This window comes from Tachyglossus aculeatus, chromosome 11, assembly GCF_015852505.1.
Source record: "Tachyglossus aculeatus isolate mTacAcu1 chromosome 11, mTacAcu1.pri, whole genome shotgun sequence".
NCBI lineage: Eukaryota > Metazoa > Chordata > Mammalia > Monotremata > Tachyglossidae > Tachyglossus > Tachyglossus aculeatus.
In genome coordinates this window covers 29,133,746-29,147,770 of record NC_052076.1, presented here as the reverse complement: position 1 = coordinate 29,147,770, position 14,025 = coordinate 29,133,746, and the positions used below count along the sequence as shown (strand labels likewise).

Here is a 14,025-nt window from a genome sequence, read left to right as displayed (position 1 = left end):
GTGCTCCCCTCGTTCTGCGTGGCCCAGTAGGCCCCCCATGGCCTCAGCTCCCCCAGTCTCTGAAGACGGACACGGGGGGTGAGTGGGAGATCTTTGCGTGGCGGAGGGGTGGGCGTCATGGACGCAGATGAAGCGGCGGGGTCGAGGCAGAGTGATCTGGCCTCACCCCTGCCCCGGGCATGACAAGCAGTGTGGCTCAGTGGAATGGGTTTGAATCCTGGCTCCGCCACACGTCTGCCGTGTGACCTCGGGCAAGTCACCTTCTCGGAGCCTCAGTTACCTCATCTGTAAAATGGGGATGATGACAGTGAGCCCCACGCGGGACAACCCGATCACCTTGTATCCCCCCAGCGCTTAGAACAGTGCTCGGCACATAGCAAGCGCTTAACAAATGCCATTATCTTCTAGCCTGTGAGCCCACTGTTGGGTGGGGACCGTCTCTAGATGTTGCCAACTTGGACTTCCCAAGCGCTTAGTGCAGTGCTCTGCACACTGTAAGCGCTCGATCAATACGATCGAATGAACGAATGACAAGAGGGCCCTTGCGGGGACTGGGGGGGTGGGGGGGCACCCCGGTTTGGGTTGGCGGTTCTTCTTGGGCCAGCAAGCTGCCCGGAGACAATGCTGGGGGCCAGCCCCTCCCTGCAGACCTTTCTCCAGAGAGATGTGAGTCCGTCCTGCTCTTGGCCCTGAGGAAATTGGGTGACTCTGAAGGGCCCAGCAGAAAGGAGGTTGGTTTAGCCCCCACCCAAGGCTTTGCGGCACTATAGGAGGGGGCCCGGGGAGGCTGAGATAATGGACCCAGCTTTATTTAGAGTCCTGTTTATTGCCACAGAGAAATCCACCACTATCACGCGGGGTGATATCACCCGCCTGCGCTCGGGGGTGGAGGGGGGCGGCCCTGCCTCCAACCACCACCCCACCGTTACCGTCTACCCCCAGGGCTGCTCTCCTCTGTGTGTACAGGGAATTAAGAATTAAGGGTCTGGAAAAGCTGCCCATCGGACTTTCCCGGGGCCGGACGCCACCGCTCCGTCCGTGGCTTCCGGAAAAGGGTCGGCCCACGGATGGCCCTGGTGGAGGCCTCAGGAACCCGAGGAGGAGGAAGAGAGGGAGTCCTTCGGCAGAGGTCCCGGGCCTGCCAGGTAGCACGAGTCTGTCCCGTCTCTTCTCCAGCAAACTCGAGGCCCCGGCCGGAGAGACCTCACCCACCTCCCAGAAGTGCCAAGCCCTTTGGGCCATCGGGAGTCCCGGGAGCTGGACCTTACCCTGGCTTGGCGGCTTCGGGCGCGGGGACGGCGGGTCCAGAGTCCGGCGTCAGTGGCTCCCGAAGGCCCGGGGCCAAAGGGCTCACCGCAGCGTTTCACCTCTCGGGGAGAAGCAGTGTGGCTCGGTGGAAAGAGCCCGGGCTTTGGAGTCGGAGGTCAGGGGTTCAAATCCCAGCCCCGCCAATTGTCAGCTGTGTCACTTCTCTGGGCCTCAGTTCCCTCGTCTGTACAACGGGGATGAAGACTGTGAGCCCCCCGTGGGACAACCTGATCAGCTTGTAACCTCCCCAGCGCTTAGAACAGTGCCTTGCACAGAGTAAGCGCTTTAATCAATGCCATCGTTATTATTATTATCGTTGGGCGGCCGGCGGGGGCAGAGGCCCGGGGCCTCAGGACACTCACTGCCCCTTGCCGTTCTCATCGTCGGTGAAGAGGTCGGGGTGCTCCGCCAGGGAGGCCCTCACTTTCTTCTTCTCCTTGAAGCGGCCCGAGTGAGAGACCTTGACGTGCTTGGTGTTCTTGTCCACAATCTTCTCCAGCCGGGCATCGAAGTCGCCGCTCACGCCGCAGGGCTCGGGCCGCGAGGGGTCCGGGCCCCCGTCCAGCTGGGCGTGCCTGTCCGGGCTCTCGTACAGGACCCTGGGGACGGACTTCTTCTTGCGCAGGAAGGTCAGCTTCCACCAGCCGACGTCCGTCATGGCTCGGCCGGAGAGCGGGTCTGCGGGTGAAGGGGGTCGGGGATACGAGGGGAGTCAGGGGGGTGGGGGCGGGCGGTATCAAGGGCAACTGGCCCAGTTGGGGTCATCGCCTCCGACCCCTAAACCCTGTAGCCCAACCTTCGTGGATTCTAATCCCGGCTCCGTCGCTTGCCTGCTGGGTGACCTTGGTCAAGTCACTTAATAATCATCATAATAATAATAATAATGGCATTTGTTAAGCGCTTACTATGTGCAAAGCACCGTTCAAAGCGCTGGGAGGGATACGAGGTGATCAGGTTGTCCCACGTGGGGCTTACAGTCATCACCCCCATTTTACAGACGAGGTAACTGAGGCTACGAGAAGTTAAGTGACTTGCCCAAGGTCACACAGCAGACATATGGCGGAGCCGGGACTCGAACCCGTGACCTCTGACTCCAAAGCCCGTGTTCTTTCCACTGAGCCACGCTGCTTCTAGTCACTTGGCTACTCTGGGCCTCGGTTACCTCATCTGTAGAATGGAGATTGAGACCGGGAGCCCCACGCGGGACGGGGACTGTGTCCAACCCGATTTCCTTGTATCCCACCCCAGTTCTTAGTAATAATAATAATACTGATGATGGTATTTATTATGTGCCAAGCACTGTTCTAAGCCCTGGGGGGATACAAGGTGATCAAGTTGTCATCATCATCAATCGTATTTATTGAGCGCTTACTAGGTGCAGAGCACTGTACTAAGCACTGTACTAAGCGCTTGTCCCACGATGATGATGGTATTTATTATGTGCAAAGCACTGTTCTAAGCGCTGGGGGGATACGAGGTGATCAGGTTGTCCCATAATGATGATGGTATTTGTTAAGCGCTTACTATATGCAAAACACTGTTCTAAGCACTGGGGGGATTCAAGGTGATCAGGTTGTCCCACTTGGGGCTCACAGTCTTCACCCCCATTTTACAGATGAGGTAACTGAGGCACAGAGAAGCGAAGTGACTGGCCCAAAGTCACACAGCTGACAATTTTGTTCTGTCTCCCCCTTTTAGACTGTGAGCCCACTGTTGGGTAGGGACCGTCTCTATATGTTGCCAACTTGGACTTCCCAAGCGCTTAGTACAGTGCTCTGCACACAGTAAGCGCTCAATAAATCCGATTGATTGATTGAATTGGCAGAGCCGGGATTTGAACCCATGACCTCTGACTCCAAAGCCCGGGCTCTTTCCACTGAGCCACGCTGCTAGTACAGTGCCTGGCGCATAGCAAGTGCTTAACAAATGCCATAATTATTATTATTTGTTCTCAGGGCCTAGGGAGGAACGAGGCTGGCCGTAAAAGAAAGGTTTGCGAGGAAGACGAGCGAAGGAAAATGGAAAATTTGACCCGGGTATTTGATAGTGACCGTGACGGACGTAGGGATAGTGACGGTGATTCATTCATTCAATCATATTTATTGAGCGCTTACTGTATGCAGAGCACTGTACTAAGCGCTTGGGAAGTCCAAGTTGGCAACATATAGAGACGGTCCCTACCCAACACTGGGCTCACAGTCTAGAAGGGGGAGACGGAGAACAAAACAAAACATATTAACAAAATAAAATAAATAGAATAAATATGTACAAAGAAAATAGAGTAATAAGGTGATGAGGACAGGGACAGTGGCCACGGGGACACGGGCAGTGTCAGAGGCAGTGACGGAGTCAGGGATGATGACAGCGCTTAGTACAGTGCTCTGCACACAGTATGGGCTCAATAAATACGACTGAATGAATGAATGAACGAATGACAGTGGTGATGACTGGAATGGTGATCGCGATTAGGCCCTAGCAGGGGAATGGGCAGGGAAGGAAGCAGATGGACAGATGCAGAGCTGGACGGGATCAATCAATCAATCAATCGTATTTATTGAGCGCTTACTGTGTGCAGAGCACTGGACGAAGCGCTTGGGAAGTACAAGTTGGCAACATATAGAGACGGGTCCCTACCCAACAGTGGGCTCACCTTCATTCATTCATTCATTCAATTGTATTTATTGAGCACTTACTGTGTGCAGAGCACTGTACTAAGCGCTTGGGAAGTCCAAGTTGGCAACATAGAGAGACAGTCCCTACCCAACAGTGGGCTCACCTTCATTCATTCATTCATTCAATTGTATTTATTGAGCGCTTACTGTGTACAGAGCACTGTACTAAGCACTTGGGAAGTACAAGTTGGCAACATCTAGAGACGGTCCCTACCCAACAGTGGGCTCACAGTCTAGAAGGGGGAGACAGAGAACCAAACATACTAACAAAATAAGTAGAATAGATATGTACAAGTAAAATGAATAAATAAATGGAGTAATCACTTCGCTTCACTTCCCTGGGCCTCAGTTCCCTCATCTGTAAAATGGGGATGAAAATGCGAGAAGCAGCGTGGCTCAGTGGAAAGAGCCCGGGCTTTGGAGTCAGGGGTCAGGGGTTCGAATCCCGGCTCTACCAATCGTCAGCTGACTTTGGGCAAGTCACTTCACTTCTCTGCGCCTCAGCTCCCTCATCTGTAAAATGGGGATGAAGACTGTGAGCCCCCCGTGGGACAACCTGATCTCCTTGTCACCGCCCCGGCGCTTAGACCAGTGCTTTGCACATAGTAAGCGCTTAACAAATGCCATTATTATTATTATTATTATGGGTTCAAATCCCAGCTCCGCCAATTGTCAGCTGTGTGACTTTGGGCAAGTCACTTCACTTCTCTGGGAGTCTAAAAGGGGGAGATAGAGAACGAAACCAAACATACTGACAGAGATAGGATGACAGGGGTGGACGGGGAGGAGGTGAGGGTGGGGAATTGATTCCACCGAACGTCCAGATCCCTGTCTGGACCGTCCCTCTTGGACCAGGCGAGCGCAATCACCTACCCTGGGAGTTGGGAAATTTTCCCGGCTGTCAGGAAGGGGCAGGGATACTTGGTGGAGCAGAAGATCCTTAAACCAACCCATCTATCGGGGGAGGCTTCCTGGAGGGGGTGGGCTTCGGAGGGGAGTTTGGAATGGACTCCTTCCCTTCCCCACAGCACCTGTATATATGTATATATGTTTGTACATATTTATTACTCTATTTATTTATTTATTTATTTTACTTGTACCTATCTATTCCATTTATTTTATTTTGTTAGTATGTTTGGTTTTGTCTCCCCCTTTTAGACTGTGAGCCCACTTTTGGGGAGGGACTGTCTCTATATGTTGCCAATTTGTACTTCCCAAGCGCTTAGTACAGTGCTCTGCACACAGTAAGCGCTCAATAAATACGATTGATGATGATGATGATGATGACAGGGACAGTTTCAAGTTGGGGAAGAAAGGAGGAGGTGGCAAAGGGCTCTGGGCCGAGCGGGCGTGGACAGAGAAGTCGGGGGCCAAGGGGAAGTGGGAAAAGCCATGGAACAGGACCAAGGATGCTGACGGGAGTTCTGGGGAGTGAGATGGGGGTGAGATAGGGCGAGATGGAGGTCAGGAACTTTCCCCAGATTAATAAATATAATAATAATAATGATGTCGACAGCATCTGTTATGCACTCTGTGCTAGGCCCCGTACTAAGCGCAGGAGTGGAGACAAGCAAATCGAGCTGGACACAGTCCCCGTCCCCATTTGACAGATGAGGGAACTGAGGCCCGGTGAAATGACTTGCCCAAGGTCACACAGCAGACAGACAAGTGGCGGAGCTGGGATTAGAACCCGTGACCATCTGATTCCCAGGCCTGTGCTCTATCCACGTTGCCATGCTGATTAACCCTTGGGAGCCCAGAGGGCTCAGACTGATGGCATGTCCCTACCCACTCACTCATTCATTCATTCATTCATTCAATCGTATTTATTGAGCGCTTACTGTGTGCAGAGCATTGTACTAAGCGCTTGGGAAGTCCAAGTTGGCAACATCTAGAGATGGTCCCTACCCAACAGTGGGCTCACACCTACTTCAGAGGAGCCCAACTGCTGGCAGAAGGCAGGGGAAGGAAGAGGAGGTAGGGCATCTAGGTCTGGAGGGTGTACCCCTTCCCTGCCCGAGGGAGACCATCCCTGCAAGCCCCACAAGGCTCCTTCCTGTTCCTCCCCAGAGGGAGCGGCATCTCTTGGCCTGGCGCTGCTGCTGGCACTGCCCGCATGCCGGGGAAAAACACCCTGCCTTAATGGGTGCTTTGTCCCCAGTGCCAGGTGAGGTCTGGGAACCTGCCCATCCCCACCCTCACCGGGAGGGAGACCAGGCTCTCCCAGAGTCACCAATCAATCAATCAATCGTATTTATTGAGCGCTTACTATGTGCAGAGCACTGTACTAAGCGCTTGGGAAGTGCAAATTGGCAACACATAGAGACGGTCCCTACCCAACAGTGGGCTCACAGTCTAAAAGGGGGAGACAGAGAACAGAACCAAACATACCAACAAAATAAAATAAATAGGATAGAAATGTACAAGTGAAATAAATAAATAAATAAATAAATAGAGTAATAAATATGTACAACCATATATACATATATACAGGTGCTGTGGGGAAGGGAAGGAGTGAGCTCTGGCCTCAGGCTTTGGGCCTGGGGGGGATCCTCCCCCATTTTCCCTTCTGAGAGCTCACCTCCTCCAGGAGGCCTTCCCACACTCAGCCCCCTCAATCAATCAATCAGTCAATCGTATTTGTTGAGCGCTTACTGTGTGCAGAGCACTGTCCTCTCCCCCTCTCCCCACAGCACCTGTATATCTGTATATATGTTTGTACATATTTATTACTCTATTTTATTTGTACCTATTTATTCTATTTATTTTATTTTGTTAATATGTTTTGCTTTGTTCTTTGTCTCCCCCTTCTAGACTGTGAGCCCACTGTTGGGTAGGGACCGTCTCTATGTGTTGCCAATTTGTACTTCCCAAGCGCTTAGTACAGTGCTCTGCACATAGTAAGCGCTCAATAAATACGATTGATGATGATGATGATGATTTATTACTCTATTTTATTTGTACCTATTTATTCTATTTATTTTATTTTGTTAATATGTTTTGCTTTGTTCTCTGTCTCCCCCTTCTAGACTGTGAGCCCACTGTTGGGTAGGGACCGTCTCTATATGTTGCCAAGTTGTACTTCCCAAGCGCTTAGTACAGTGCTCTGCACACAGTAAGCGCATAAGCGCTCAATAAATAAGATTGAATGAATCCCCCGCCTTACCTCCTTCCCCTCCCCCGGCACCTGGATATATGCATATATGTTTGGACGTATTTATTACTCTATTTTGTTTGTACATATTTATTCTATTTATTTTGTTAATATGTTTTGTTTTGTTGTCTGTCTCCCCCTTCTAGACTGTGAGCCCACTGTTGGGTAGGGACCGTCTCTATATGTTGCCAAGTTGTACTTCCCAAGCACTTAGTACAGTGCTCTGCACACAGTAAGCGCTCAATAAATACGATTGAATGAATGAATCCGGAGGTCTCAGTTGGTCTCCTACCTGGAGGCCGAAGGTTGAACCAGTTGACCTCCTCAGGTCCTTCCAAGCCCTGGATTCTCAGCCCCGACCTTAAAGCACCTCAGCACCCTGCTTCCCCTCCTCGGCTCCTTCCTACTCTCCCAGTGGGCCCCCCTTGCTCACATCGGGAATAAGGGATGAGAACCAGTATCCAGGTGCAGGCACATATTCATTCAACTATCTACTGAGCGCTTACTGCGTGCAGAGCACTGTACTAAGGGCTTGGGAGAGTACAGTACAACAGTAAATAAGCTCCAGACTGTAAGCTTTTTGTGAGCAGGGATTGTCTCTATTGCTGTACTGTACGTTCCCAAGCGCTGAGTACAGCACTCTGCACAAACGCTCAATAAATAGGATTGAATGCACATACATATCTATTCCCCCTGGGGCAAACAGCTGGGCCCCAGAAGGGAAGGTGCTTTTTGCTAGACTGTGAGCCCACTGTTGGGTAGGGACTGTCTCTATATGTTGACAACTTGTACTTCCCAAGCGCTTAGCACAGTGCTCTGCACACAGTAAGCGATCAATAAATACGATCGATTGATTGATCGATTTGCTACAGGGAACCCACCCTGTCCTACCCCTGGGCCGGGATAAGCTTGCGGACCCCCCCCGGCAGGTCGTATGCCCAGTTTTGACCCCCCTGATCCCGGACTAATCTGGTTTCCGTGTTCCCCCATGGCCTGGAGTGTCAGGGCAAAGTGGGCCTCGGTGGCACCCACCGTGCAGAGAAAGGACCTACGTTCGCAGAGACACTTGTTCCTCTGTCCAACCTGCTTCCTGTGAGTAGAGGCCCAGAGACCCCCTCTCCGGTGAACCTCTCAAAAGCGGGAATATTCCTGGGATGTAACTCCCCTCCGGTGGCAATCGATCAATCCATCCGGCTGGAAGCCCACTCTCTCCCAGGATCCCACTGACGGGAGCTGGCGCTTCCCTCTTTGAGCCCTTCATCCCCTTCCTGGGCTGTGCCACCCGCCAGCTGCACTCCATAAACCCATCCAGCCGGAGGCCACAGTTCTCTCTCAGGGTCCAATCAATCAATCAATCGTATTTATTGAGCGCTTACTATGTGCAGAGCACTGTACTAAGCACTTGGGAAGTACAAATTGGCAACATCTAGAGACAGTCCCAACCCAACAGTGGGCTCACAGTCTAAAAGGGGGAGACAGAGAACAAAACCAAACATACTAACAAAATAAAATAAATAGAATAGATAGGTACAAATAAAATAAATAAATAAATAGAGTAATAAATATGTACAAACATATATACATATATACAGATGCTGTGGGGAAGGGAAGGAGGTAAGATGGGGGGGATGGAGAGAGGGACGAGGGGGAGAGGAAGGAAGGGGCTCAGTCTGGGAAGGCCTCCTGGAGGAGGTGAGCTCTCAGTAGGGCCTCAGCTGGCAGGTCCAGCTGCCGAGAGTGGGCCACTCCCTTTCGGAGTACCCCCCATCCCCTCTATGGCCGGGCACTCTCGCCTCCACCCCAAGCCGGGCATGAGTTACCCCTGCCCCGAGACGGGGCCTGCTAGGGTCTGGACGAGGGGCAGCAGGCCTGGAAAGTGGGGTGGGCCGAGACCACAGAGAGTTAAAAGGGAAGGCTTAGGGGAGGAACTTTCCCAGGAAGACACTTTCCAGGGATTCTGGAATCCCGTCTCCCTGCCTCCCAGCCTGCCCCGTCTGGCACCGTAGGCGGCTGCCACCCTCCGTGCCCCGGGGCCCGAGTTTTCCCAGCCTGGGCCGGGCTCCCGTACCTGTTCTCCCGGTGGACGCGGCTGATCCGGCCCTGGGGTGGAGGCGCCTGGGCGTCCGGCGGGGCCGGGTTGCCAGGTGGGAAGGGCTGTGGCTGGGATCAGGGCGGCCTGGCGAGGGATATGAGTGGCAAACAGGTGCGGGACGGGCAGGCGGGTTCCTCGGGAGCTGGTGCCCCTCCCGGTGATCCCACGGACTGTGTATATGTGTTGGACGGAGCGCAGAGAGGCTGGACTGGGGCCCTGAATATTCATCACCAGGAAATCTGATCCTGGTAGCCCTGCACCCTGAGCCAGCCCCACCCTTTGGGCACCGCCAGTTGCCACTGCCCACCCTCCTCTCGCCCCACCCGGCTGGCACCACCTCCCGCTCCTTCCCGGCCTGGCACGAGAGGGCCGGGAAAGCCTTCATCCTCTGGGATGGGAGAGGATAGGGGTAGGGTCGGAGGTCAGAGGGGAGGGGGTCAGGGCCAGGCCACCGAAGCCAGCAGGCCGTGGGACTCCCACTCCCTTCGAATCTGCAGGTGAAACCAGGCCCTGGTTGGACTGGTTGGCCCACCAGACCGGTTCTTTCCTCTCCGCCCCTTTGGGCACCTGCTCAGGTCCCACCCCCGGCAGCCCGCCTGCCCACCCACGAAAACAGGTCCTCCCTGGGCCTCCCGCCTCCTGCTCACCCCCTGACCTCCAACCTCCAGCCCTGGAGCCTCCATCCTGGCTGCTGATTCCTAGAGGAGAGAGGAAACCAGGTGGACTGGATGTCATTCATTCATTCATTCATTCAATCGTATTTATTGAGCGCTTACCGTGTGCAGAGCACTGGGCTAAGCGCTTGGGAAGTACAAGTTGACAACATATAGAGACAACAGTGGGCTCACAGTCTAGAAGGGGGAGACAGACGACAAAACGAGTTGACAACATGTAGAGACGACAGTGGGCTCACAGTCTAGAAGGGGGAGACAGACGACAAAACAAAACACGTTAACAAAATAAATAGAATAAATATGTACAAACAAAATAGAGTGATAAATACGTCCAAACATATATACATATATCCAGGTGCCGGGGGAGGGGAAGGAGGTAAGGCGGGGGATTCATTCAATCGTATTTATTGAGCGCTTACTGTGTGCAGAGCACTGGACTAAGCGCTTGGGAAGTACAAGTTGGCAACGTATAGAGACGTCCAGATCCAGGGTGGGTAGGGGAGAGGAGGTTGATAAGGAGGTGGGCAATGAGGGGACCACTCTGGACACCGGAGTCGATCGATCCGTGGAAAGAGCCCGGCTTGGGAGTCGGGAACGTGAGTTCTAATCCCGGCTCCGCCCCTTGTCTGCAGAGAGGCAGAAAGAGCCCGGGCTTTGGAGTCAGAGGTCACGGGTTCGAATCCCGGCTCTGCCAACTGTCAGCTGTGTGACTTTGGGCAAGGCACTTCACTTCTCTGTCCCTCAGTTGCCTCATCTGTAAAACAGGGATTAATAATAATAATAGTAACGATGGTATTTGTTAAGCACTTACTATGTGCCATGTAAGACTGTGAGCCCCCCGTGGGACAACCTGACCGCCTTGTATCTCCCCCAGTGCTTAGAACAGTGCTTTGCACATAGTAAGCGTTTAACAAATTCATTCATTCATTCGATCGTATTTATTGAGCGCTTACTGTGTGCAGAGCACTGTACTGAGCGCTTGGGAAGCCCAAGTTGGCAACATATAGAGACGGTCCCTACCCAACAGTGGGCTCACAGTCTAGAAGGGGGAGACAGACAACAAAACGAAACATAATAACAAAATAAAATAAATAGAATATATAAATGCCAGCATTATTAAATATAATTATTCACTTCACTTCTCTGGTCCTCTGTTACCTCATCTGTGAAATGGGGATGAAGACTGTGAGCCCCACGTGGGACAACCTGATCACCTTGTATCTCCCCCAGTGCTTAGAACAGTACTTGGCACATAGTGATAGTGATAATAATAATGGCATTTATTAAGTGCTTTCTATGTGCCAAGAACTGTTCTGAGCTCTGGGGAGGTAACGAGGTGATCAGGTTGTCCCTTGGAGTGGGGGGGGGGGGGGGGCTAACAGTCTTCATCCCCATTTTATAGATGAGGGAACTGAGGCCCAGAAAAGTGAAGTGACTTGCCTAAAGTCACACAGCTGACAATTGGCAGAGCCGGGATTTGAACCCATGACCTCTGACTCCAAAGCCCGGGCTCTTTCCACTGAACCACGCTGCTTTTCTTCAGCGTTTAACAAATATCATCATCATCTTCTTCTTCCCCCTCCTTCCCCTCTCCAACCCCCTCGTCTTACCTCCTTCCCTTCCCCACAGCACCTGTATATATGTTTGTACAGATTTATTACTCTATTTATTTATTTATTTTACTTGTACATATCTATTCTATTTATCTTATTTTGTTAATATGTTTGGTTTTGTTCTCAGTCTTCCCCTTCTAGACTGTGAGCCCACTGTTGGGTAGGGACTGTCTCTAGATGTTGCCAACTTGGACTTCCCAAGAGCTTAGTACAGTGTTCTGCACACAGTAAGCGCTCAATAAATACGGTTGAATGATTGATTGATTTAGACTTCCCCTTTTAGACTGTGAGCCCACTGCTGGGTAGGGACTGTCTCTATATGTTCCAACTTGTACTTCCCAAGCACTTAGTACAGTGCCCTGCACACAGTAAGCGCTCAATAAATACGATTGATGATGATGATGATGATGATTCCCTCCCCATCCCCCTGCCAGCTCTGGCCCCCAAAGGCTGCGTCCGTTCTCAGGCCCGGACCCAAGAGATTTAATGCAATAGGATTCGGATTCTCTCCGTTTCCACGATGCAAAATAAAACTGTAGCGACTGTGTGAGAGCACTGTATAATAATAATAATAATAATGGCATTTATTAAGCACTTAGTATGTGCAAAGGCACTGTTCTACAATTTATTTTATTTGTACATATTTATTCTATTTATTTTATTTTGTTAATATGTTTGGTTTTGTTCTCTGTCTCCCCCTTCTAGACTGTGAGCCCAATGTCGGGTAGGGATCGTCTCTAGATGTCGCCAACTTGGACTTCCCAAGCGCTTAGTACAGTGCTCTGCACACAGGAAGCGCTCAATAAATACCACTGAATGAATGAATGACTAATTGACTAACTGATACTGGGCCCCCTCCCCCTGGGAGGGGCCGAAGGGGAAAATGAAGGGGAGGCTCTGGGCATGCGCAGAAGCCCCCCGTCCCGCCCCTCCGGGTCGGCGGCTCTAGCTCTCCCGCGCCACCTGCCGGCTCGCCTCCGCACCCACCCGCCCCCTCCTCTGCGCGCTCCCATTGGACGGCTCTCCCGCCCGCCCCTCGGCTCCAGCCAATAGGAGAGAGAGGAGGGCGGGACTTATCGGTACGCGCCTAAAGCGTGCGTTCCGATTGGCTACTCGCGAAGGGGCGGGGTGGGGATGTGGCCAAGGCCCAGGGGCAGACACGTGGCCTGGGGGGGGGGGGGGAACGGAAGGGACCGGAAGTGGACAAGATGCAGGTGGGCAGAGTGGGCCTCAAGCCTTGGGCCTGGGGGGGGATTCTCCCCCATTTTCCCTACTGAGAGCTCACCTCCTCCAGGAGGCCTTCCCACACTCAGCCCCCTCCTTCCTCTCCCCCTCCTTACCTCCTTCCCCTCCCCACAGCCCCTGTATATCTGTACATATTTATTACTCTATTTTATTTGTACATGTTTGCTCATATTTATCTGTACATTTGTTGATTTGGGCATTTATTTGTACTTTGTAATTTGTATTTATTTGTACATCTGTACATATTCTATTTATTTTATTTTGTTAATTTGTTGTCTGTCTCCCCCTTCTAGACTGTGAGCCCACTGTTGGGTAGGGACCGTCCCTACATGTTGCCAACTTGGACTTCCCAAGCGCTTAGTCCAGTGCTCTGCACACAGTAAGCGCTCAGTAAATACGATTGAATGAATGAATGACCGTCTCTACATGTTGCCAACTTGGACTTCCCAAGCGCTTAGTCCAGTGCTCTGCACACAGTAAGCGCTCAATAAATACGATTGAATGAATCCCCCCATCTTACCTCCTTCCCCTCCCCACAGCACCTGTATATATGTATATATATTTGTACGTGTTTATTACTCTATTTTATTTGTACATATTTATTTTATTTTGTTAATATGTTTGGTTTTGTTGTCTGTCTCCCCCTTCTAGACTGTGAGCCCGCTGTTGGGTAGGGACCGTCTCTATAGGTTGCCAACTTGGACTTCCCGAGCGCTTAGTACAGTGCTCTGCACACAGTAAGCGCTCAATAAATACGATTGAATGAATCCCTGCCTTACCTCCTTCCCCTCCCCCGGCACCTGTATATATGTATATATGTTTGTGCGTATTTATTACTCTATTTTGTTAGTACATATTTATTCTATTTATTTTATTTTGTTAATATGTTTTGTTTTGTTGTCCGTCTCCCCCTTCTAGACTGTGAGCCCACTGATGGGTAGGGACCGTCTCTATATGTTGCCAAGTTGTACTTCCCAAGCGCTTAGTCCAGTGTTCTGCACACAGTAAGCACTCAATAAATACGATTGAGTGAATCCCCCCCTTATCTCCTTCCCCTCCCCACAGCACCTGTATATATGTATATATGTTTGTACGTATTTATTACTCTATTTGTACATATTTATTCTATTTTATTTTGGTTTATATGTTTTATTTTGTTCTCTGCCTCCCCCTTCTAGACTGTGAGCCCACTGTTGGGTAGGGACCGTCCCTAGATGTTGCCAACTTGGACTTCCCAAGCGCTTAGTCCAGTGCACTGCACACAGTA

The 14,025-nt window shown here is 51.5% G+C and overlaps 1 protein-coding gene across 1 annotated transcript; it reads right to left on the bottom strand.

Moving 5' to 3' along the window:
• Positions 1-1,574: 1,574 nt before the first annotated feature.
• PRR15L (proline rich 15 like) lies at positions 1,575-9,333 on the bottom strand. The gene is made up of 2 exons (XM_038754745.1): positions 9,203-9,333; positions 1,575-1,986 (listed from the first exon to the last, which is right to left on the bottom strand). Exon 2 carries the CDS (start codon positions 1,964-1,966, stop codon positions 1,667-1,669), a length of 300 nt encoding a protein of 99 aa, XP_038610673.1. The 5' UTR covers positions 1,967-1,986; positions 9,203-9,333; the 3' UTR covers positions 1,575-1,666.
• Positions 9,334-14,025: the final 4,692 nt, after the last annotated feature.

Excerpts from the sequence above, each read along its gene's own strand:
- PRR15L (XM_038754745.1), bottom strand. The coding sequence starts at position 1,966 with ATGACGGACGTCGGCTGGTGGAAGCTGACCTTCCTGCGCAAGAAGAAG.